At 42.9% G+C, this 23,161-nt stretch overlaps 1 protein-coding gene across 13 annotated transcripts in view; it reads left to right on the top strand.

Annotated features, from left to right (window-relative positions):
* Nucleotides 1–1,675: 1,675 nt before the first annotated feature.
* MCTP1 (multiple C2 and transmembrane domain containing 1) overlaps nt 1,676–23,161 on the top strand; it is a gene marked incomplete at its 3' end in the record, with an annotated part of 559,050 nt that continues 537,564 nt past the window's right edge. For all 13 annotated transcript variants that reach the window (XR_014239262.1, XM_082375756.1, XM_082375755.1 and 10 more), the window contains exon 1: nt 1,676–2,398. Coding sequence is in view for 12 of the 13 variants with exons in the window: in XM_082375756.1 (XP_082231882.1) it covers nt 1,679–2,398 (720 nt within the window). The remainder of the gene's footprint in view (nt 2,399–23,161) is intronic.

The raw sequence follows: 23,161 nt of genomic DNA, 5'->3' as shown, positions 1-23,161 counted from the left end.
AACAACAAAGAGTATTTTGGTACGTCTTGTGCAATGTTTGGGACATACATATACTCAAACATTATTCATTCCTTGTTTATTTGAAACTCAAATTTAATTGGCTGTCCTGCAATCTATCTGGCAACCCCACCTCCACAGCCACTCTGTGTGATCTCCTGTTTTATTTTCTCCGTGGGACATTTCACCATTAGAAATTCTGTTTGATTCTTCCACTGGAACATGGGCTCCATGAGGGTGGGGCCCTCTCCGCCTTGCTCACAGCTGCATCCTCAGAGCCTATCATATGGCCTGACACATAGTAGGTGCTCAATAAATATTTGTTAAGTATTTGTTATAAAGGAAAAATAGAAAAATAAAAAGTTTAAAGAGGTTGGTAACACATCCAGGGCATACCGCCAGCTGGATGAGATTGGAATTAGACAATACGGTGCCAAAGCTCTTCTGAGTTTTCCACATTTTGGGGTGTGGAAGGCAGTGGAGTTGAGAAGGGGCATTGTGTCACCTGCCATTCAAGAGGCTCTCAGTAGAATCAGAAGACCCTGGGAGCAGTAGATTTCGGGAGAAACAAAGTCTGAATGAGCCTTTCCCATTTGCTTTGCACGTAACCAAAGGAAAATGCACTTGAGTGAAAAGAACAAGGTACTCTGCGTTTGGAACGGGTTCAGAGGCAGTGCGCACCCTCCACGTCTTCGGACACGGTCAACTCCCTGCAACTCGAGGGCTGGCTTTATTGTCAGACTCCGGAAACCTCTAGACCCGCATCACAAGAGAAACTAACGGCACAAGGAAAGAGCGGGGAGGGGCGGATCGGGATGAAGTCAAGACAGAAGAAATCGAACTCTGGTCTTGGGCCCAGGCCGGGGAGCGGGGCGGGGGCAGCGGCGTTCAGCCTCAGAACTCGGTCAGCTTCACCTCTTGGTGTGGACACCGGGCGCTTCACAGGACCCACTGAAGGCGCATAATCTCCACTCGAGCTCACTTCGTCGGACCTAGGATGACTGCCGGAGGGCGAGTCTAGCGGCCGGCCCGGAGCTAGCTGCGTGGGTAACTGTGGCCGGATCCTGGGGAGCAGCCTGGCTCTGGTCCCTAACCAGCTCCACCCGGCTCTCGCCTGCGCGTCCTCCCACCCAGGAGCTGGAGGACGGTCCCGGGGCGCGCCGAGGGTCTTCAGCCCGATCCTCCCTGTTGTGTGAGTCGCACGCGCGTCCAGTTCGGAGGCAGCCGCCCCCGCCGCCGCTGACAGGTGCTGCCCGGAGGGCGTCGGGTGCGGTCCCAGGCGCAGCTGGAAACGCACGCCCGGTGCGTGTAGCGTCCCGAGCCCGGAGCCAGAGAGGAGAGGGGGCCGGGGCGCGGCCTGGGGGACTCCAGTGGACTGGAGCCGCGGAGCGCGGAGCTAGAAACTTTGCGGCGGCCGAGATTTGGCTACAGCGCCAGCCCACCCCCGCAGGTGCGGGAGGAAGAGGCCGCGCCGGAGTCCCGCGGCCGGAGAGCCTCGGCGGCGGCGGCGGCGGCGGCGGCGTCTTTCCCCCGCGCTGGCCTGAAGCCGCCGGTCACTCCCGGCTTCTGCTGCTGCGTCTGCCGTCGTCGCCGCCAGCGCGGGGCTCCGGCAGGAGGCGCGGCCGGAGCGGGCGGAGAAGAAGGAGGAGGAGGAGGGGAGCGGAGGAGCAGGGGGTGGAGGATGGAGCCCCGGGCTGCCGCGGCGGGCTCGCCCGAGCCTGCGGCGGCGTCCTCTTCCTTCCAGGCCCGGCTCTGGAAGAACCTGCAGCTGGGGGTGGGCAAGAGCAAGGGCGGCGGGGGCGGGCGCGCGGGGGTCCCCGAGCGCCGCACTGCGGCCACCCCGTCGCCCTCCCCGCCACCCCCGGGGGGTAGGCGGGACGCACTGGCCGGCTCGGGTGGCGCAGGCAGCAGGTGGAGCGGCTTCAAGAAACGGAAGCAAGTGCTGGACCGCGTCTTCTCCTCCTCCCAGCCCAACCTGTGCTGCTCCTCGCCGGAGCCTGTCGAGCCCGGGGGTGCCGGCAGAGCGGAGCAGGGGTCCACGCTGCGCCGCCGGATCCGCGAGCATTTGCTTCCCGCGGGAAGGGGGCCGCTGGCAGCCGCCGGAGCAGCCGGAGTGACGCCTCCTGGCGGACGCTCCCCGGACTCAGCTCGCTCTTCGTCCTCTGCCTCATCCTCCCTGTCCTCCTCACCCCAGCCGCCCCCGAGGGGGGACCGCGCCCGAGATGAGGGTGCACGGCGTCGGGGCACCGCGGCGCACTTGTGCCATCAGAAGAGTTCCTCCCTGCCGGGCACCGCCTGCTTGGAGCAGCTGCTGGAGCCGCCGCCGCCTCGAGCTGAGCCAGCACGGAGCCCAGCAGAGCCGCGAACCGCGGAGAAGGGCGAGGAGCGCGGCAGCAGCCGGGTGAGTGACAGGTGGGCGCGGCCGGAGCCTGGGTGCGCGGGGCCACGCCTCCAGCTGTGGGCGATCGAGACCCCGGGAGTTGCTGGCGGGGTAGGGGTGCTACCAAGTTCAAGCAGTGGAAAGAAAACGTCCCGCTCCTGCTTAGTAGAGTTCTGACTTGCGCTCTGACTTGACTTTTGACAGAAATCATACCTACTGCTAGAAGCTGTTTGAGTAGCTTTCTCAGTTGCCGATGAAAGTGGAAGTATTAATTGTAGCCAAATAGAAGAGGAATAAAGTTAGACATAAAATGGGTACTTTTTGGAGATCTCCTAAAGGGACTGTCTAGCTAAGTCTCATCTTGTCAAAAGAAAAACAAGCAAACCCAACAACTTGCAGGGAAAATTAGAAATGCGAGGAGGTGAATTAATGGCAAACGTGAGGTCATGTCTTGGGGAAACCCTTTAAGCAGAAGTCTGTTCATCTTCCCGCCCTCCCTTCTCAAAACTTTCTGCTGCGAGTGGATCGCTGCCTAACAAGTAGACAGCGTGAGTGTCGCTTCCGAGTTAAACAGATGTTCCTATGGCCTTTTTAGTTTTGATAGTCATCTGAAGTAGTTGCGTTTAAATTATTCTGCTGTAGACGTGATGTTGACTCTCTGGTCAGGCAAGAGTCAAGTAAAAATGTATCTGTAAGATCTGTAAAGCGTTCCACTGAGTGGCAGCTTTTACTCCCTCGGTTTTGCAGAGGCGATGTTCTCCTTTTGTAAATTTTTATCAAATCGTGTCAATGCTAGCAAATATTTTGAAAGTTCCATTCTGCCAGGGACCTAAAGAACTCTTTTCTGCCAATACATCTTACTTTGTTTAAATTCTAATTATTTTGACTCTGATTAATTGTTAGGTTAATGACATATACATTAAAACTTTAATTAGATTAAAAGTTGGGTCACAAAAACCATGAGGCCATGCGTTGAAGGGTAAGATATGGGAATAGATGGGATTTCAGTTGAAAATGTTTATAGTTTATTGGCTAATTTATTAGTGTAATTTCAGAAAGTAAACCAGAATACTAGTATGTTTTGTTGCCTAATAAACACAATTGCTTGCAGTAACCTGATGTTACTAATGCTCTAGAAAACACCTGATGGTTTAGAAAAAGGTTACAGTTATTCTCAGAAGAGTAGGCAGAAATAATACTGACAAAAAGTCTAAATAAACCTATTTTTCCTTTTATCTTGAAAGAGAATTGACTAGAACTCCTGTTTCTGGTTCCAAAATGAGGTAAACAGTGGTTTTAAAAAGATTCTTTAAATTCAGTGTAGATGAATACTATATATTTTAAAAATATTTATATTTGAGTGTGTACATAATCCTAATGTATAAGAATTTTAGAGCTGAGGTACTTGTTTACATTTGTTTTTATTAACTTTTATGATCAAGAATGATAAAAAATAAGAATTGAATTATTTTGGAAGGCAGAGATCATATTGCTGCAAATGTTAACTTACTAAATAACTTTGCAGTTCACTGAACCAAGATATTTTCACAGTAAAAGCAAGAGAATTCAGAATTAATCTTTATATTCATTTTTACCCAAACGTTTTCAGACACTATCAATCTTTATTTTAAAAACTGCTATGTAAATATAAATTTTGTATACAAAAGACCGAAAAACCTTTTTTGAGAGGATACTAAACAAACATTATTGTGTGTGCCTTCACTATATGTTGGGCACTTCCATGATTTAATCGTCATAGCTGCCCTACATGATAGAAGTTCTTGTTGCTATTTTATGCATTAGGAAATGAATGCCCAGAGAAATTAATTAATCCTTCCAAGGTCACATGGTTAATATATGACAGAGAGAGTTTTTGTCATTCTCCACAGTGTTTTTCCATCGCTACAGCTACGTTTGACAACTTTTAGAACTTTTTATGTCTCTGAGATAACTTCAGTCCTATTGATTAATACTTGCAAGTTTACATACATTCTGGATCCCTAGAATCAGTTCTGTGATGGATTAGCTGAATTAATTTGTTCTTTGTTCTCTGTAATGCATTGTTGCATATCTTTTATATCACATTTACAAATGACATTGTTGATCATACCATCTGTAGTTCTAAAGAAGCTTTTCATTATAAAGAACCAGAATTTCAGTGAAGTCATAGGAGGAATACAAAAGCTAAAATATCTTTCCCAGAGTAGGTGAAAAGTGGAGTGTAGGCAGGAAAATAAGCCCTGAGGCTTTATTGTTGATTCCCTGCATCTGCTGCTCAGGAAGCCTTGTGCCCTGAGAAGTGGACAGTTTTCTCCGTTACGAGTCACAAATGCAGTTTTCAGCAGCACTCTGTCACTAATGCACAACAGAGGATTCCTCAGTCCTCTAAATGCCTCTTTGCCCAACTCAAGGAGTCAGGCTCACCTCTCTGAACGGAGAGAAGAAAGAAATGGAGTTGGAGGCTGGACCTGGAAGAGGACACTCTAAGGTGTCCAGGAGTAGGTGTAACTCGGCAGCACCCTTCCGAGCTTCCGGCACGTCTCAGAGATCTTTCCTTGCTCTCCTAACACCTCATTGCTGAAGATACTTGGGCATGGGGAGGAAGCGCGTAGCACATGCAGATTTCAGTTTTATTCACAGTTCATAAGCACAGATGGGAACGCATAAAAAGAAAAGATGCTAAAAACATTAAATCCATCTTCAGATTGCCTAGATAAAAAGCACTTTCTCTCAAGGAAGAAAGAAAATTCGTTGCAAAATAAGGCAAATTGCTCACATTTTCTCTTGTTCTCTGCTTGATCCTGGCATCAGCCATGTTCTCCAACACACTCCCCGCCTCTCCACTGCCCAGCCGAGCACGAGGACACAACAACATATGTGCACGTACACTGACACTGAGTGGAGATATTAAGCAAAAACAAAAAAATCATTTTGGACTGCTAGGGAAAGAGATTTGGAAGCCACTGATGTATAATAATTACAACTAAACAAACCATTCTACCTCCTATGCCCTTGTCAGCCCTCTTGCTATTATGTTTTCTTTAGCCAAATATACCTTTGAACGACAGTTTAACAGACTTAATAATGCCTTGCTGTTGGGGCATGTGCATTATTTAAAATGTTCTGCTTTGAAAAAAAAAAGAAACCCCTTTCTTCCCACTGATTCTAGTTCACGTGCTGGGCCATACTGTCATACCAGATGCATTTCATTTTCTGCAACGCAGTTGGGAGAGATGCGTTCTCAATTTGTGTGCATATCAAAAATGTGCCAATTTTATGTATTCTGTCTTGATGAGTTACTAAAATTATACTTTGCTAGAATCAGAAATTCCGTTAAGATAAAGAGTTAGGAATGAATATGTTGCGTTTTTTAAGTGTTTTAACAAAAGTGTGTAGTGTTTATGAATGTTAAACTTTTGTTGTTTCTTTTTTCAAATTCATTTTGTTAAAATTGCTGTCATCGAGGAGCAAAAATTATTTTGAAAAAAAGTGGATAAAATATTCAGGGTATGATAGGAATATCCATTCACTGGGATAAAATTCCTAAAACACATATGAAAGCCCCAACAAAAAGTGGAAGATATTTTCTAAGATTAAGTCTAGACATGAAGTAAATATTGCTTTATTAATTATCTGATCTTTTAAAGAAAGCCTGTATTTTCAAAAACTATTAAAAATGTGATTTGGGTAATTTTTGCTATTTATTTTTCAGGTGTCTTTAATCTTACTTCAAAGAACCTAACTTAGTCTTGGGGAAAGCACAAGTTTTAAAAAAATTCCTAATGTAAATAATTAAAACCACTAAAAATCCCCCAGTAATCTCAAAAATAAGCTCCTAAAAGGAGTGTTAGTAGCTTTTCCAAAGCTTTTGCAAGTGAGAGAGTGAGGGTGAGATCTTAGAACATTTTGGAGCAGCATGTCAAGTTTGATGTGTGATTGCATTCTTGAGAAATTTTGGGACATCTGGTTGTTCCAGAGAAAGGGCATAAACAAGAGTGATAGGTTTACTTTGGAGTGGAATTGTTTCCTGTAACCTTTAATTACTGTCAGGTGTATCTGGTGGATCTGAGTAGAGCTATGGATCTTGTATAAATGCAACTGTTATGAGGTAGATGTTTGAAATTGGCTTGAAACCTGTCTCAGTAGGCACTAGCAATTGTGTGCTGTTATTATTTTTGAAAGGTATATTAAAGTTTTGCCAATGCCACCATTACAAGTAAGTGGGTGTTGAAAACAATTAACAGGGGCTTTGCTGGTCCTTTTCATTGAAGATGTAAATTATTTTCCTTGCAGTGGTGGCAAAAGTAGCCTAAAATTAACCCAGGCAGTACTGGTGACATCACAGCTTCACACAGTAATGAAAAAATCTTACATAACTTTTGGAAAATATGTGCACATTATCATGAAAATGTGAATACATACTTGGAGGAATAAAATAAAATTAACAGATTCATAAAGAAAATAGGACAAATATTCCCCCTTTTTTTCCGTTGCCCCATTGTTCGGAAATATGGGATGATTTCATAAAATTAAAGGTTAATAATATGTCTTTGGCACCACAAGGAAACATGTAGTATGATTTCTTTGCTCATAAGGATTATCAAAACGTTTGCCAACTCTAGATTGATGAAGAGTAAAAAGTATGTGTAGATAACATTATAAGCATTGACAAAATCTGCAGATTCAGAAGTTAGGGTAATGCATTTTTTAAATTAAATCATAGTTACTTACAGTATCATAGCAGACATCTATTTTAGATAAGCAGAAATTAATTTTTTGAAATCTGAAACTTTTTTGCTTTGAATTTTTTATTTTGCTGGAAAACTTACTAAAAACTATATATTTCCCTGCCTCAACAAACCAAGCATCCTAAATAAAACCTTTTCTTGATATCTGAGGGCCATTTTTGTGAATAGTGGCTTTTTGGGGGGGTTGTTTTATGTGAATGAAACAGATATTGTCTTAACTTTCTTTAGGTAAGCTTGCTTGTTTTCATAAAATTACAGTATAACATACCTATTTATGATAAGCTTATCTTCCTATAAAGTTAATTATTCAAAGGTGTGAGGCACTCTTCCTCAAGTCCTTTTTTTCCACTTGCCAGATAATCTTTACTGTCTTTATTTGTGAATTTTGATTTGTCGCTACCATTGAAAATATCATTTTTTTTCCCTGCATGGTGAACTTTATGTGCTATCTTGATTTCTTTGTCATTGTCAACCTTTTCTTCTAATTTACATTGCTTTTTATAAATCACGTGTGGAGAGTGATTACTATACCTCAACAATTCAAGACTGTATGCAAATATATTTCCCCCTCCAATGTATACCGGTTTCTTATCATTAGAAAGTTTTTTCAGCATAATAGTAGGCCACAATTTCCCCAGTGTCCCAAGTACTCCTATTTAATATTAGTCTGAGTGCAAGCAACATGAAAACTGCATTTTAAATATAATGAGATTTTAAAGTCCTGCATACTACCTTCTTGAGAGAACAATTTTCCTATGAAATCTATCTGAGATATTTTATATCAGCCTTATTTCCCATTCTCTTGGGCCCTAGCCAATCTGGAAAATTATGACACATGATAGGCAAATGGGACTCTGGACGTTTTAGGATCAATGCATCCTCTTAATCCCATGGGTTTTATTTAGAGAGGCTCCTTCAGTGTTAGCAATCTCACTGTATTTTGCACTGCTAGAGTAGAATTTGGCAAGCCTTAGTACAATGGACCTATTTAATCAGCATTGTAAAATGGATCGGGGAAGACTACTCAATAAATGGTTGCTGAATGAACGAAGGGATGAATGGATGGGCTGGAGTTGTTCAGAGATAAGTTCTCTTGGAAAAGTTTCAAACTCACTTTATGGTTGTGTAATGATGTTCTTGCCTTCTTGTTTCCAAGTCCTTTTACGCCTGGCAAATGTATTTGACATTCCGCTCTTCTCCCAGTTGCTGGCATGGCTCTCCTGTAATTCTGGTTCATGTCTGAGGGCATAAAGGGAGGATATGACCACCATATTGTGCTCACGTGGGGGATGGAGGAGTGATTTCTGCTTCCGAGGTCTCTGGCTCAAGGATGCATTTCTTGTTGCTGGTCTCCGATTCCAGGTATCTGTTTTGCACCCACGTTTCCTTGTCTGGCCTATGAGATCACACCCCGACACCTGAATCACCAACACCTGTTGACATATCCTCTCTCATGATCTCTGAGTCTTGAACTCTCCTTGGATCTTAGCTCAAGATACTTTCCTGCCTGCTTCCTTGCACTTCTCCTCAAACCCATTTACTTTAACTAGATTAAAATCCCAATCTCGATCAAGAATCCTGCCCTTACTAGCCTGACTCATTCTGTTGCCAAGTGTGTGAACTGGGGTTCAGACCGTTGGTGAGTTGCTTCTCGTAATGACTACCTGTCTAATGCTGAGCCTATTTTTAGAACACCAAAGACTCCTCCAGAGAATCTGCATTGCCTGTCAACTGCATTTGCCTATACAGGGCGTTTCTTCCCTTGGAGGACTGGCCCAGAGCTGTTCATTGTCTCTGTGTCCCTACTTCCTCTTCTGTTTTCAAACTCTCACCATGCCTCCTCTTGGACATCATCACCCTTTTCCTTAGTCCTGCTTGCTTTCTCTTTCTCCTTAATATTTTCTCTCTTTCTGATTGCAAGACGATTTTTGTAACTAACCATTAAGCATCTGGAGCTGTGCTGTCCCATATGGCAGAGCCACTCGGCTACTGAGCACTGGAAGAGTGGCTAGTTCAAGTTGAGACGGGTGGAAAGCATAAAGCGCACACCACATTTTGAAGCCTTAGCTCAAAGAAAAGGAAGTATAATATCTTATTACTAATTTTTTATGTTGCTTGTGTGTTGAAATAGTATTGTGGATATATCGGATTAAGTAAAATATATTATTAAAGTTAATTTCACCCACTCCTTTTCATTTAAAAATGTGGCTGCTAGAAAATTTTAAATTATGTATGTGACACATTTTTATTTCTATTGGCCAGCACTGATCTAGAGCAGGTGTTCGAACTCTGTTACCCACAGAGGCCATCAAAATAAAGAAAATGAGCAAAGGTTTGATGGGGCCTGTGGTGAGTGAGGAAGCCGGTGCCCCATTCGAGGGGCAGCTGCTTCTCACCTCCAGCTGATTATTATCATGCAGTGAAAGCAGTGCTGCCAGAGTTTCTAGATTCTTTAATAGAAGCCAAAAAAATCCAGATTTTTGCGTGACGTCTCCAGAATCTTGAATTTTCAACAAATAATTGATTTTTAGAAAAACACAACACAGACCAAATAAAATATATCTGTGGGCTGACTTTAGTTGTCAGCTTGAACTTCTGACTCAGAGAGCTCATGTTTGATTTCTCCTCTCCCCTCCCAGTGCTAGATGAATGTTATCTGGACGTAGTAGGTGTCAATACATTTCACAAAATAACAGCACCAGGAGTGGTGGGATGGAAGATAGAATGCAGCTGGTTGGAGGGTGCGTGGAAAGATGAGGTGGGGACAGAGAGAGTGGCCAAGCGGTTTGGCTCTCCACAAGGGATAAAAGAAAGTGGTGATGAGAACACGAGAACCATGCTGGGGATGGGATCATGGGCAGGTTTTTGGTTTTTTGGGGTTTTTTTAACATCTTTATTGGAGTATAATTGCTTTACAATGGCGTGTTAGTTTCTGCTGTATCATACCATATGCTGACACATATATATGGAATTTGGTTTTGTTTTTAATGGATATCACCTGAGTGGGTTGATGAGTCAGCGCCTGTGGAGAGGGCGAGGTTGAAGTTAAAGGAGAACGGGGGTTAATTGATGGCTGAAGGCCTTAAGGACTCAGGTGGGGGTGGGTCCCAGAGAGCAGGGGAATGGTAGCGTCAGTGGAAGAAGGAACCTCTCCCTTGCAGATGGAGGAGACGGCGCGGGTGTGGGTGCAGGTAAGGAGTAGGCTGGGGGGCAGCAGTTTGAGGGTGTTGCCACCTGATGGCCTCTGCCTTGTTTTGAAGGTGTGCTTAGGATTCGGACACAGGGAGATGGAGGAAAGAATATTGCCATTGGCGCAGAGACGAACAAGTGCCCTGTGTATTCAGAAATGGGGCGTCAGTAGTGGGACTGAAGCCTAGGGTGTGGGGTGGGGTAGAGGGAAATGAAGGTGCAGATGAAGGTCTGGGGACTCTGGGGGCTGAGGAGCATATCTAGGGAGGCAGAGGGACCCCTGGAGGCATTTGAGCAGGGGAGACAGGGAAAGTGAGCCTTGGAAGGGTGAAGTTGGCAGCAGGGGCAGGCGACCACTCGGAGGCCAAGGCAGTCCCCTGAGAGCCTGATGTTGGGCAGGTGACTGACCCTGGGGACAGGGAGATGGAAAGATTTATAAGACCAGGGATGTGGCTGAACCTTCAGGAAAAGGGAGAGTGACAGGAATAAATCAGAGCACATGTCCCCCTTTACTTATGTTTTTGATTTTTCCTGGTTCTGTTCACAAATGCTTGTATTGAAAAGTATTTTCCTTTGGGAGGGAGAGGGAAGGTTAAGTTTTGAATTTGCATTTGTGTAAAGTGGTTGAGGGTGCCAGGCTCTTGAGTGCCAGATTGTCACCTATTTACTGTAATAGCTCAGATTCTTTTTAAAAAACTTATTTTATTGGAGTTGATTTACAATGTTGTGTTAATTTCTGCTGTATAGCAAACTGATGCAGTTATACATATATATCCTTTTTCATATTCTTTTCCATTATGGTTTATCACAGGATACTGAGTATAGTTCCCTGTGCCATACAGTAGGACCTTGTTGTTTATCCATTCTATGTATAATAGTTTGCATCTGCTAATCCCAAACTCCCAATCCATTCCTCCCCAAGCCACGCCCCCTGCCTTGGCAACCACAGATCTGTTCTCTGTGTCTATGAGTCTGTTTCTGTTTCGTAGATAAGTTCATTTGTGTCATATTTTAGATTCCACATATAAGTGATACCATATGGTATTTGTCTTTCTCTTTCTGACTTACTTCACTTAGTATTGTAATCTCTAGGTCCATCCATGTTACTGCAAATGGCATTATTTCATTCTTTTTTATGTAAGAGCTCATATTCTTTATATTATAGTTATTTTGGATTCTTCCATGAGTAAAATAGTTCTTTTCCCTGCAGTATTAGACACTGAAAGTAGTGAGTGTTAACGGAGCAAAAGAAAGGGCAAAACATATGTTTGTCAGTTAAAAAAAAAAAACAGGTAAAACAAGAAAACCTCCTACACATTTCTGTTACATAGATTTTTATGGTGTCTGATGTCAGAGACTAAATATTTGGGGAAATAATTACAATGAAAAGGTTTGGAATTGAAGGACTCTGTTGGCAATTTTCGATCTTAAGGCATTGCGGCTCAAATGTGTTGAAATATGCATTCTCTCTCAGATTCAGGGTTGACCCATGCATGACACATGATCAATTTCTGAAAATTACAAATAGATATTCTCTCAAAATAGAAACAATATTCTATCTGGACCCTTAAGCCATATTTGACCCCTGTTCTTTTATTGAAATGTAAAATAGCTTTTGATAAGAGAGAAATTCAGCATTTCTAGAGTTGCCTTTGAATAATATTTTCACCACACCAGACTAGAAGTCTGAGTGTTTTCCAAAATCTCTTTTGCGATTGGAATAGGTTTTGGAGACAAGTTCTGTGTCACTACAGAGCTGTTGCCAAACCGCAAGCTCCCTGGCGGTTGGAACACTCTCCTTCAGCGTGGCCGCTGTCTCCTGGCTGAGAGCAGTCACAGACTGCGCCTCCCTTTTCTTTCTTTGCCTCCCTGGACTTTCAAAAGGAAGCTGGAGTAGGGGGCAGGGGCGGGGTCCAGCTGAGATTGGGATCTCACCTGGTTCTCTGTGGCCTTGCACACGTGCCCTTTCAACTCAGCGGTTTTAAGCAAAAAAACCACATTGACTTAACCAGTTTGGTTATCGCCCCAGTCCCACTCTGCTCCCTTCGGCCTGCTAGGTGGCATTCGTTTACTCCAGACTCAGGTTGCTGCTTCTGTGACTTCCTGACCTGCTGTTCGGGAGGGAGTTGGGTGAGTGAGATTTAGGGGAACCGGCGGAGATGGGAGGGAGAACGACCTTTCGCAGTTAGTTTCCCAGGCCCCACGCCCTCTGCCTCTTTTCAAGGAAGATGGAGCTTTGTAAAGTGTTTTTAATCTGTTCCTCTCTACCTGACATTTTCACTGTCCCTAGTGCCAACATTTTTCTTCCTGGGTATATGCCAGGGTATGAGGAAGAACTTTACGGACCTTGCCACGAGAGGGTCTTTGTGTATTTTGAATGACCAACCATGGTTAGTCTGTGTACCTCTGTCACAGGACTATCCAGGTGGTATATTCTTTGGGTCTTGGCTCTTCATTCTCTGCCCTCCTGCTACTTGCCTTTCAGCTATGTCATTTCTCTTTCTTTCTGGGAACAAGAGCAGAGAAAATAAAAAAGAAAAGTCAGGAATTTTTTTTTTTTTATTAGGGGCTTTCATAATTTTTTCCCACAGTGAAGTTTAAATAATTGGCTCCTATAACGTTTTGACATTTTGTGTTGCTCTGACATAGGCTGTACACACACACACACACACACACACACACACACACAATTATGCCTTCACCTAGTATGGTTTATACACATACATACCTGTTTTTTCACATACATCATATTTCCCACTGGAGTCAAAGATAACCAGAAGAACTCCAGAATTCTTCCACCTGAATTTAATCTGATAATACTAAATTTCAGCAATAACATAGTCCTTACAAATGGTCTAGGTTCATTTAGTATGAGAAGGTGTACAATAACCAGCTCAACCAAAGAGAAAAAAAAATTAGAAGGCAGTTTTTATCGTTTACTGTGGGGTGTGTTCTACAAAGGGAATGAGTAATCTTCCTTTGAATTTAAACTAATGTATAAGGAATACCTTTTCTTCAGTAACAATAATCATTCTTCTGTAACTGTTCATCTTACTTACAGCCACCATGGAAGACGGGTCATTGAATTATTTCCTTAATCTTTTGAAACCTAGATGTCACAGTAACTAAGCTCTTCATTAGTATTTACGGCTTGGCCTGGCTTTAGTCTCACAAAGTGATCCTCACATAAAAAATGGGGAAACATTTTGGAGAGTTTCTTTATTGATACAGTTCACCTTTTAATTAGAGAAAAAGTCATCCCTTTATTTTTATTTTTTTTAAATTGGGGTATAGTTGTTTTACAATGTTGTGTTAGTTTCTGCTGTATAGCAAAGTGAAGTAGAGTTCCCTGTGCTATACAGCAGGTTCTTATTAGTTATCTATTTTATACGTATTAGTGTATACATGTCAATCCCAGTCTCCCAGTTCCTCCCACCACCACCACCTCCCCGCCGCTTTACCCCCTTGGTGTCCATACGTTTGTTCTCTACATCTGTGTCTCTATTTCTGCCTTGCAAACCGGTTCATCTGTACCATTTTTCTAGATTCCACATATATGCGTTAATATACGATATTTGTTTTTCTCTTTCTTCACTTACTTCACTCTGTATGACAGTCTCAACCCTAAAAAGTGATACCTTTAGGGTTGTAAAGATGTATTCTCACAATCACAGAAAGCTCATTTTTTGAAATCACCTGAAAAAGAGAGTTGGAGAATAACTGAATTAGGACCAAATGGATCTGGGACAGCAGAGCTTTTGTTTGTGTTGGCTGCTTAAAGGATGTTCTATTTTCTGTTAGTGTTGCTAATGATTCTCAATGGCTCTTTTTATAACATAATCCTCTTAATTATACATAGATGGCATTTTGAATGGTGTATTTGTAAGTACCCATTTCCTGTTTCAAAATCTATTTTTTTCTTTCTAGGAGTGTAAGTCTAATGTGAGCTTCAAGCAGCTACACAAATTTTGTTTGTATTTGGAGCTAGAGCTTCGTACTAGGTTTGTGTGGACTTGTTTTGCATAAGTGTCCATGACCATCTTTGTAGTGTTATCTGCTGTGGTAGGGCTTGGCCTTCACTCCCCTGCCTTTGAACTAATATTTGTTAAATCACAATGCACATTCCGTCTTCTGAAGTTTCATTATGTGAGGTAGGACGTGCTGATGATGGTCCTCCTCTGGCCACCCCTGGCTGTGCTCTCTTTGCTCAGTTGTATCATGTTACCTTTGACATGAGGCCAACTAACTATGGGTCCTCTCACCCCCATTTTATTTTATTTATTTTTCTTCTAGTTTAATTGAGATATAATTGACGTTAACACTATAAGTTTAAGGTGTACAGCGTAATTATTTAGATACATCATGAAGTGATCATCATAGTAAGTTTAATGGACATCCATCATCTCATATAGATATAACATTAAAGAAATAAAAAAAAATTTTTTCTTATGAGGAGAACTCTTTTTTTTTTTATCAATTTAATCATTGTTCTCCCTGTAGTTTTTATTAATTAATTAATTTATTTATTTTTGGCTGTGTTGGGTCTTCGTTTCTGTGCGAGGGCTTTCTCCAGTTGCAGCGAGCGGGGGCCACTCTTCATCGTGGTGCAGGGGCCTCTCACTGTCGCGGCCTCCCTTGTTGCGGAGCACAAGCTCCAGATGCGCAGGCTCAGTAGTTGTGGTTCACAGGCCCAGTTGCTCCGCGGCATGTGGGATCTTCCCAGACCAGGGCTCGAACCCGTGTCCCCTGCATTAGCAGGCAGATTCTCAACCACTGCGCCACCAGGGAAGCCCATGAGGGGAACTCTTAAGGTTTAATGTTATAACAACTTTCATGTGTAACATACTGCAGTGTTAATTATATTTGTCATGTTGTACATTACATCCCTAGTACTTATTTATCTTAAACTAGAAGTTTGTACCTTTTGACTGTCTTCATCCAATTCCCGCTCCTACCCATCCTCTCTGGTAACCACAAATCTGATCTCTTTTTCCTTGAGTTTATTTGTTTGTTGTACTTTATAACTAGTATTAATAACAACTAAACATACAGAGAATTTATTATGTATTGGCACTATTCTAAGTGCTTTTTATGTATTAACTTATTTATTTACTACAGTACTTTCTGAAGTAGGTTTATTATCATTTGCATTTTCCAGATGAATAAAGTGAGCTACAGGAGACTAAGTGACTTGTCCCAAGTCACACATCATGTAATTTGGATCCAGTTCCCTTGGCCCTTAAACTTCACAAAGGAAGGCTGTTTGTAGTAGGTTGTGCCTGAGAAGCCCAGTTTAGGAAAACAGCTCCAAGTGGAGTTGTTTTTTCTCCTTATCTCAGTATTGACATTACAGCTCTTCTTTGCCCCTGACATTTCCTTCCCATCTTTCTGATCTCTGAAGGTTGTCTCATAACAAGTAAATTTAATGAAGACAGATTTAGTATAACAGAAGATTTTGGTGTCAGGCATAAACCTGGCTCTACTACTTCCTTCTTACTGGTGGGAAGCCCTCTGAGATCTCTTTGATTGCTAGATAAAGGTATAGCTAGCAACTTTTAAATGTCAGTCCTGCTTAAAAAAACTCTTCCTCACCAAGTGCCCCACTATACATCACTGTTATTTCTAGTATTGATATTATCCTGAGGAATATGTTATAATTTACAAGACCCTTATAATTATGTATTTTCTATATTCTATAGCCTCATCTCATCTCTGTCATTAATCCTCTCTTGTTCCATGAACAGCATGGTAGTAGTGGAAGGAAACAAAGTAGATCTATCTGCTAGGCATTTTTTACACAGTATCTCAAATAGATGTTATAAAATATGTACATTATTTCACTTTAAGTCTCACAGCAATTTTGACGAAGAGATATTGTTATATATGCATTTATTTATAACACATAGGTATATGCTATAGTTGTATTTTATATATGGGAAATTCTTAGAGGCCATGTAAGTAATTTGTCTGCAGTCCTGATTCTGTCTACAGTTAGTAAGTGGCAGAGTTTGGGTAACAGACAGCTGATTTCTGCCAGGGCCATAGATTCCAGGGTACCCACTGCTCCACCAGTAGTGAGGGCACATCAGTGCACCAGTGCCAGGTACATGACATGCCCAAACCAGTGATTCGTGGTTGAGTATGGTATTCCTTCAACACCAGCCCTGTCAATGAGTTTGAGTCTTACCATTGTTTTGGAGGGATAGCTGGAGGAATGTGCCATTATTAGTTGGAGAAAAGTATCTAAAAAAATATAGTGAGGGGCTTCCCTGGTGGCGCAGTGGTTAAGAATCCGCCTGCCAATGCAGGGGACACGGGTTCGAGCCCTGGTCCGGGAAGATCCCACATGCCACGGAGCAACTAAGCCCGTGCGCCACAACTACTGAGCCTGCGCTCTAGAGCCCGCGAGCCACAACTACTGAGCCTGCATGCCACAACTATAGAAGCCTATGTGCCTAGAGCCCATGCTCCGCAACAAGAAAAGCCACCACAATGAGAAGCCTGCGTACTGCAACGAAGAGTAGCCCCCGCTCGCAGCAACTAGAGAAAGCCCACGTGCACCAACGAAGACCCAACACAGCCAAAAAAAAAAAAAATCTATATCTATATCTATATATCTATATAGTGAGTGGGAGTGTGTTAGTTTGTTTATTTGTGGGCTCAATTCCAAGAGCTCATAAGTGAATATTTCTCAGATCATTCTTCTCGTGCATTCTGTACATGTATTTTGACTTCCAGTGATGTTGTTAAACTCCTGTAAAACTAAAGCTGTACATTCTGCAGTTAGTCTAGGTGTTAGGATCTCTGGACAGGAAAACAAATTGTTCTCAGAGCATCTAGTTGTTTGTGAATATGCCCAAGTGGGGTATATTCCTTAAATAAGGAAAAGGCAAGATAGTTCTTGCCTTATGGTACAACCAGTGGAATTGGTATAACTTCTAATGTTTCTTGGTAATAACAATAATAGCGCTAAAATCTTAGTCTTGTGCCAGTGTTTCACAGGCATTACTTCATAATCTTTGTGACAATAAGGAGCAGGAATTCTTAGTCTCATTTTGTAGATGGATCACTGGAGGCTCAGAAGGTGTGAGCACTTGCTCTAGGTGATGCAGCTGTAAGTGGTAGAGCTGGGATTTCGTACCTAAGTGACTGGCTCCAAACCTCATGACTCTAATTGCCATGTTCCATGGCTTTCCTCAACACTGAAGAGCCGCTCCATCTCCTGAGTATTGTCATATAGCTCTTTTCCAGGTGTCTTGGAATAGGGGAAAAATTTGGTTAGAATGTTCTATGTTGTGAACCAGCCCCAAGTATATATGTGTTGCTGGAAGATCCCATTCCAATCCAACACCAATGATTTCGGTAACTCATCTCTCCTCTTTTCTCTCTCCGGTCCTCACATGTTTATTAAATATTTACCCTGTGGTAGACTTGGTATCTTTTTAATACCATGATAAAGAAGACAGACCTATTCCTGTTCCCATAGACCTTATGATGTAGTAGAAGAAGCTTTCATTAAATTAAAAAAATACGCAAATAATTATCAATTACAGTTGTGATAACTCATTCAGAGGTATATAGAGATAAATTGAACTACAGGAATGAATTGCAAGAGGTCCCAACCCAATCATTCAGGAAGGGGAGGGACAGGGAAGATTTTCCTGAAGAAGTGACATGTAGGATGAACTGCAAAGAATGAATACAAGTTGGCCAGATTTCCTGAGGAGAGGAAATGAGGGATGTGGCGGATGGTTATGGGCAGAGAAAACCACAGCAGAAGGTACTTAGAGAAAGATTGTGTGGGCAGCTGGAATTTGGTTAATAAGAGGGAAAGTGAGGGGGGATGGGTCTGGAATGGTTGGCAGGGACCAGATTATACAGGGTCTTTTGGGTCATGGGGAGATTTTGGACTCTTATGTACTGAAGCAGTCTTGAGAGCCTAGATGCTTCTGAAGAGCAGAACCACCTTCAGGAAAGTTCTTGACTTTCCTGGGAATAGCTTTCCTTCACTGCTATGTATGGAATCACATTGCACTCGTAGGGTTGTTTTGTAAAGAGGTAGAGAAGTATGTTGGGGCCACCTTTCTCTGATAAGATAATGGTATTTTTAAAATGTCTATAATAAATAGAAATACCAAGTGGATGAAAATATTATTCCCCCTGGAAAAACATGTTATTTCACTTTTCCTCTTGCTTTTTTATTGAGCACTGCTGGAAGGTAAATGAAGGTAGGAAATGCAGTCTAATCTCCTCCTGTCAATACTCAGGGGAGAGATTCTCTTTGACAGCACTTTTCAGAGCCTAGGTAGGGATGAAAATGAGATAAAGCCTGGTGATCCAGGTGTTACAGCTGTAAATTATGGAGAACATATTTTTTATGAGCTTCCAATTTCTTCCCTGAAGTCAGAGTGGGGAAAAAAATGAAGAACTCTGGAAAGGAGTTGTGTAAGAAGGTGTACATTTAAAAGTCTGTATTTGTTAACATAATCGTGGGTTGATTAGGAAGACTGCTTATTGAACACGGTGGAGCAGATTTGATTTAAATTTTATATTTTCCTATATATATATATTTTTTTTAAATAATAAATTTATTTATTTATTTTTGGATGTGTTGGGTCTTCGTTTCTGTGCGAGGGCTTTCTCTAGTTGCGGCGAGTGGGGTCCACTCTTCATCACGGTGCGCGGGCCTCTCACTGTCGTGGCCTCTCTTGTTGCGGAGCACAGGCTCCAGACGCACAGGCTCAGTAGTTGTGGCTCACGGGCCCAGTTGCTCCGCGGCATGTGGGATCTTCCCAGACCAGGGCTTGAACCCGTGTCCCCTGCATTGGCAGGCAGATTCTCAACCACTGCGCCACCAGGGAAGCCCCTCCTATATATTTTTTAAGATATAAAAATCTAAGTTTTATATTTTCATGTATAACCAATATTCACATTTGCGAAACAGATAATGCAGTAGTGCCTAAGCAGGAAGGAAAGCTTAAAGTATGTAAAACCTCCCCATTACACTTATTGTACAATGTTATAGTAGGAAAAGAAAAGAAACGTAAAAATTCCTCATCAAGACTGTAGTCTGTCAAAGTTGAATCAAACCTGACATGGGAGCATAAGGCAGCCTACCTGCCACTCTGAATGCTTAGGGTATGGATTCTAGCATGTCCAGCAAGTGTGAGTGCTCAGAAATTGTACCAAGCCCCGCCCAAGTCAGGCCTGCCAATCTGTGCTTTGACCTCCCCAGCCAACTACTGTCAACGACCAACACCCAGGCAACATGGGCTGCCCTGAGCATCCAAGCATCACTGCCATCTGGTATAAGAAATAGCATCTAGTAAGAACTTTCAATGATATAAGCCATGCCCAACTCAAAAGAGTATCAAGAACCTACATATTCTTTATCTGCGTAACGTGGTTTCTTTTTTTTTGTTGTTGTTCTTTATGTAACATTTTACTGGAGTCATAACCAAGTAAACACTATGCTATTAAAAGAGCAAAGGAATTGAGCATTAATTCTCATTCCATTTGGGGATCATAAAACCTTTCCAGAAACTAATGAAAGTTGTGGCATTCTCTTCATAAAGAAATACAGTTGTACACAAAACTAATATTGTGCATTCACCTTCAAGCAAGGAAGTCCATGATTTCCAATCCGTGGTCTCCAAAACCCTCAGTTACTCCCCTTGGGATAAAAGGAAGACTCAGTGATAATTCTCATGAAATAAGATGGCCTTAATAGCACTACAAAAAAATAGAAACTTGAGTCTCTGAATTTTCAGCCATGACCTTGTTTACTTATTTATTTCAGAACCTTGCAGGGTGCATGGATTGATTCTTAAAAGGAAAGAGCTATAGACAGGCCTTCTAGGGAGAAGTGCAGACATGCCCAGAAATAAGAAGTCAGTCGTGCCCTGCAGCATTTGCTGAAGAGACCAGCATACAGTTAGAGCCCTAATTTGGTCATGATTGGCATTTTTTGTTAATATTGGGTTCTGTTTTCTGGAAGTTGATTTCTATTCCCTTGTATGGAGACTCTCCTTTGGGACTGAACCACTGAGAAGCAAGATTCTATTACGAGAGAATGTGATATCGAATAAAAGCTTCCTCTGATTATCCTCCTTAGTGGACAACATTTGCTGACTATTGGCTACCTTCACAGGGCTTTGTTCTAGATTCTGGGGACTCAAGGCTTCTGCCCTCTGGAGATTTTTCCTCTTAGTTGGGGAGATAGTAAATATATGTAAAAGATAAATGTCACTTCCAGGTAGCATAAATATCTGTCTTTAGGGGGATAAAACCATGGGAATTCACTTTCTCAGGAGATAAATACAGAGGCTTAATTATCGCATTGTAACAGCTATTGGGACAATTGGTCTGGTTTGCACCAGCAGTAGTGTAAATAGACTTTTGTCCTGTCAGCTCTCTCTACTCATTTTCTCTCAGTGATTCCACAGCTATCTAATGGGCTAAAAAATGTAGAGGCCTGCAGCCTGGAGACCTCTTATTTTTTTGAAGAAAGAGCCTTGTTCAAGTTAGAGGGCAGTTCTCAAACCTAAGATGTGGATGATTCAGAGGGATGTGGATCTCTGCTGTGTGTGCTGGGCCTTGACAAATTGAAGCACAGTTATTCCCTTTAAAATCAACCAACCAACCACAGGTCCAACTCAGAGCTCCTTGTCTGGAAGCCTAATTGTCCACTTGGGGCGGTGGCCTTTGAGAGGGAAGGTGGGTAGAGTTGGGGGTGGAATGTGAGTGCCTGTTGGAGAACTGTTGCTTGGTGCTTGGTGGACCAGGAACCAGGAAACTGAGCTGCTGCTCGCTGGCTCCATGGGTCCTGCCAGGTGGACCAGGCTCGGGCACTGAACCACACCATGGTTCCTGTCATCATAATTTGAGGAGAGATGGGTAGGAATGGAGATGTCTAATGAGACAGTTGGAGCGCGGGTATCAGGGATGTCTTATTCAGGACTCCTGCCTTGTGACAGGAGCTCAACTCTTCTTGGATATGGCTTCAAAGGAGAGTGTATCTGCTCACACCTGGCAAAGCCCCAGGGCAGCCTGGATCTAGAGCCTCAAACAGTGCCATCAAGTCTCTGTCTCTGCCCCTCCATCCTTGTTTCTTCTCTCCCCTCAGAATTGCTTGACCTTGGGCATCTTCTCTCAGGTAGGTTCTCTCTACCTGGTGGCCTCCAGCAGCTCTTGGCATCCATCCTCCCCACGGTTCTTGGGAGTGAGTCCCATTGGGATGATTTGGAGCGTCACTGTGCCTCCTGTGGCCAGGTCACGTGTGTACCCTTGGAGCCCAGGAGTGAGGGGCAACCAGCTTAAATAATGTGGACTGAGAGGGGGAGGGAGGTGGGTTCTTAAAGGCAAATCAGATTGCTTGGAGCAGGCAGAAATTTTCAGTGTCCACATGGGTTCAGTCAGTAATCAGCAGTTGGAAAGATGAGTGATCAGCCATCCAGAAAATCTGTCTGTGGGCTGCTGGACCCAGTTCCTGCCTTGGAACACAGGGTCCACTCCAGTTCTGCAGAGGGAGACTGTATTTTTTCTGTGTTTTTAATGTAAAATGAGCATAGAGTATGGCAAGTAGGTTCTTTTTTTTTATGCCTTTCTTCTTGAATGGGTTATACTATGTAAAGCCATAGTAGTGAGATGATTAATTTTAAAGTCAGCTGTTCTACAAGCGATAGCACCTGAATTAACCTAAAGGGTAGCTGATTTATTGAGTCCTAGAATGTTGGAAAATGACCTGTAAAACAGACTTTACATAGGTAGATACTGATACTTGGGAGATGAATATACTGAAGAAGTTAAGATAATGTCCTCTTCTCCCTTTCTCAGAGCCTAGAATATAAGCAGTTCCTGATCCACACCCCACTGAAGAAGTTTCATTTATACAAACATGCTTGAGTAGGATTCAGCCAGTGCTGCCTCAGTTTCTCCTACCATCCCTGCCATCACACAGTGGAAAAAAAACTTTGCTTTTAGGGGATCTGTGCTTTCAGTACAAAGGAAGAGAGAAAATAGTGCAAAAGAAGAATGACTTAGGTGAACTGCCTTCCCCTGGGTTGGGGACCAGACTGGTTGACTTTGCCAAGGCAGAGAGAAGACCAGGTGACTGTCTTCCAGAGCTCAGTAAGACACAGAACCTCTCCAGACCCCCCATTTCTCTTCTGTAAAACTGGGGGAATAACATATCTCCCCACTGGTGTTGTTAAGAGGATCCAGTGAAGCCGTGTTAGTTCCTGGCATCATAAGCACTCAATATATACTCATTATTCTCCCATGACCCTCCCCACCCCATCACTGCTATTAGCCTGTTATTCTCCACATTTGGCTTAACAAGTCTTTTCTTTAAAAGCTACACCAGTGTCTTTGGAGCCTTAAGGAATGAGTATTTACACGTTAGCATGAATTAATTCAGTTAGATTCTTCCCTCCTGGATAGAAAACTGTAAAATTTGAATAAGGGGTGGAGTTGGTGGGGTGGGAGTGAATTAGCTTGATCTGTAGAATTTGTGGCAGTGACCTGGATCTGGGTGAGTGCTACAGGACTTAAGTCTTGGGAACTAAGAGGCTAGAAAATAGTGCAGCATTGAGTGGAGGTGCATGGGAAGGGAGAATGCTAACTAAAGACTTTCTTTGATCCAGGACTTGGCTACAGAATGGCTCTGGATCTGGCAAGGGCATGGGAAACTACGGCGTTCTCCTCCCGTCCCTCACGGCTTCTTGCTCCCAGAACTTGGGGTGGACCTGCTAGTGCTGCATTAGGAGGGCTCATTTGGAAACCAGCCCCCATTTATGACATTGCTTCTCTGGGCAAATAAAGGCAGTAAACAGCTTTCTAATGACCT

The sequence above is a fragment of the Balaenoptera borealis genome (genome assembly GCF_965194805.1).
Source record: "Balaenoptera borealis genome assembly, chromosome: 2".
Taxonomy (NCBI): domain Eukaryota; kingdom Metazoa; phylum Chordata; class Mammalia; order Artiodactyla; family Balaenopteridae; genus Balaenoptera; species Balaenoptera borealis.
Note: the sequence above shows the minus strand (reverse complement) of the source record. Positions and strands in the feature narration are given on the sequence as shown.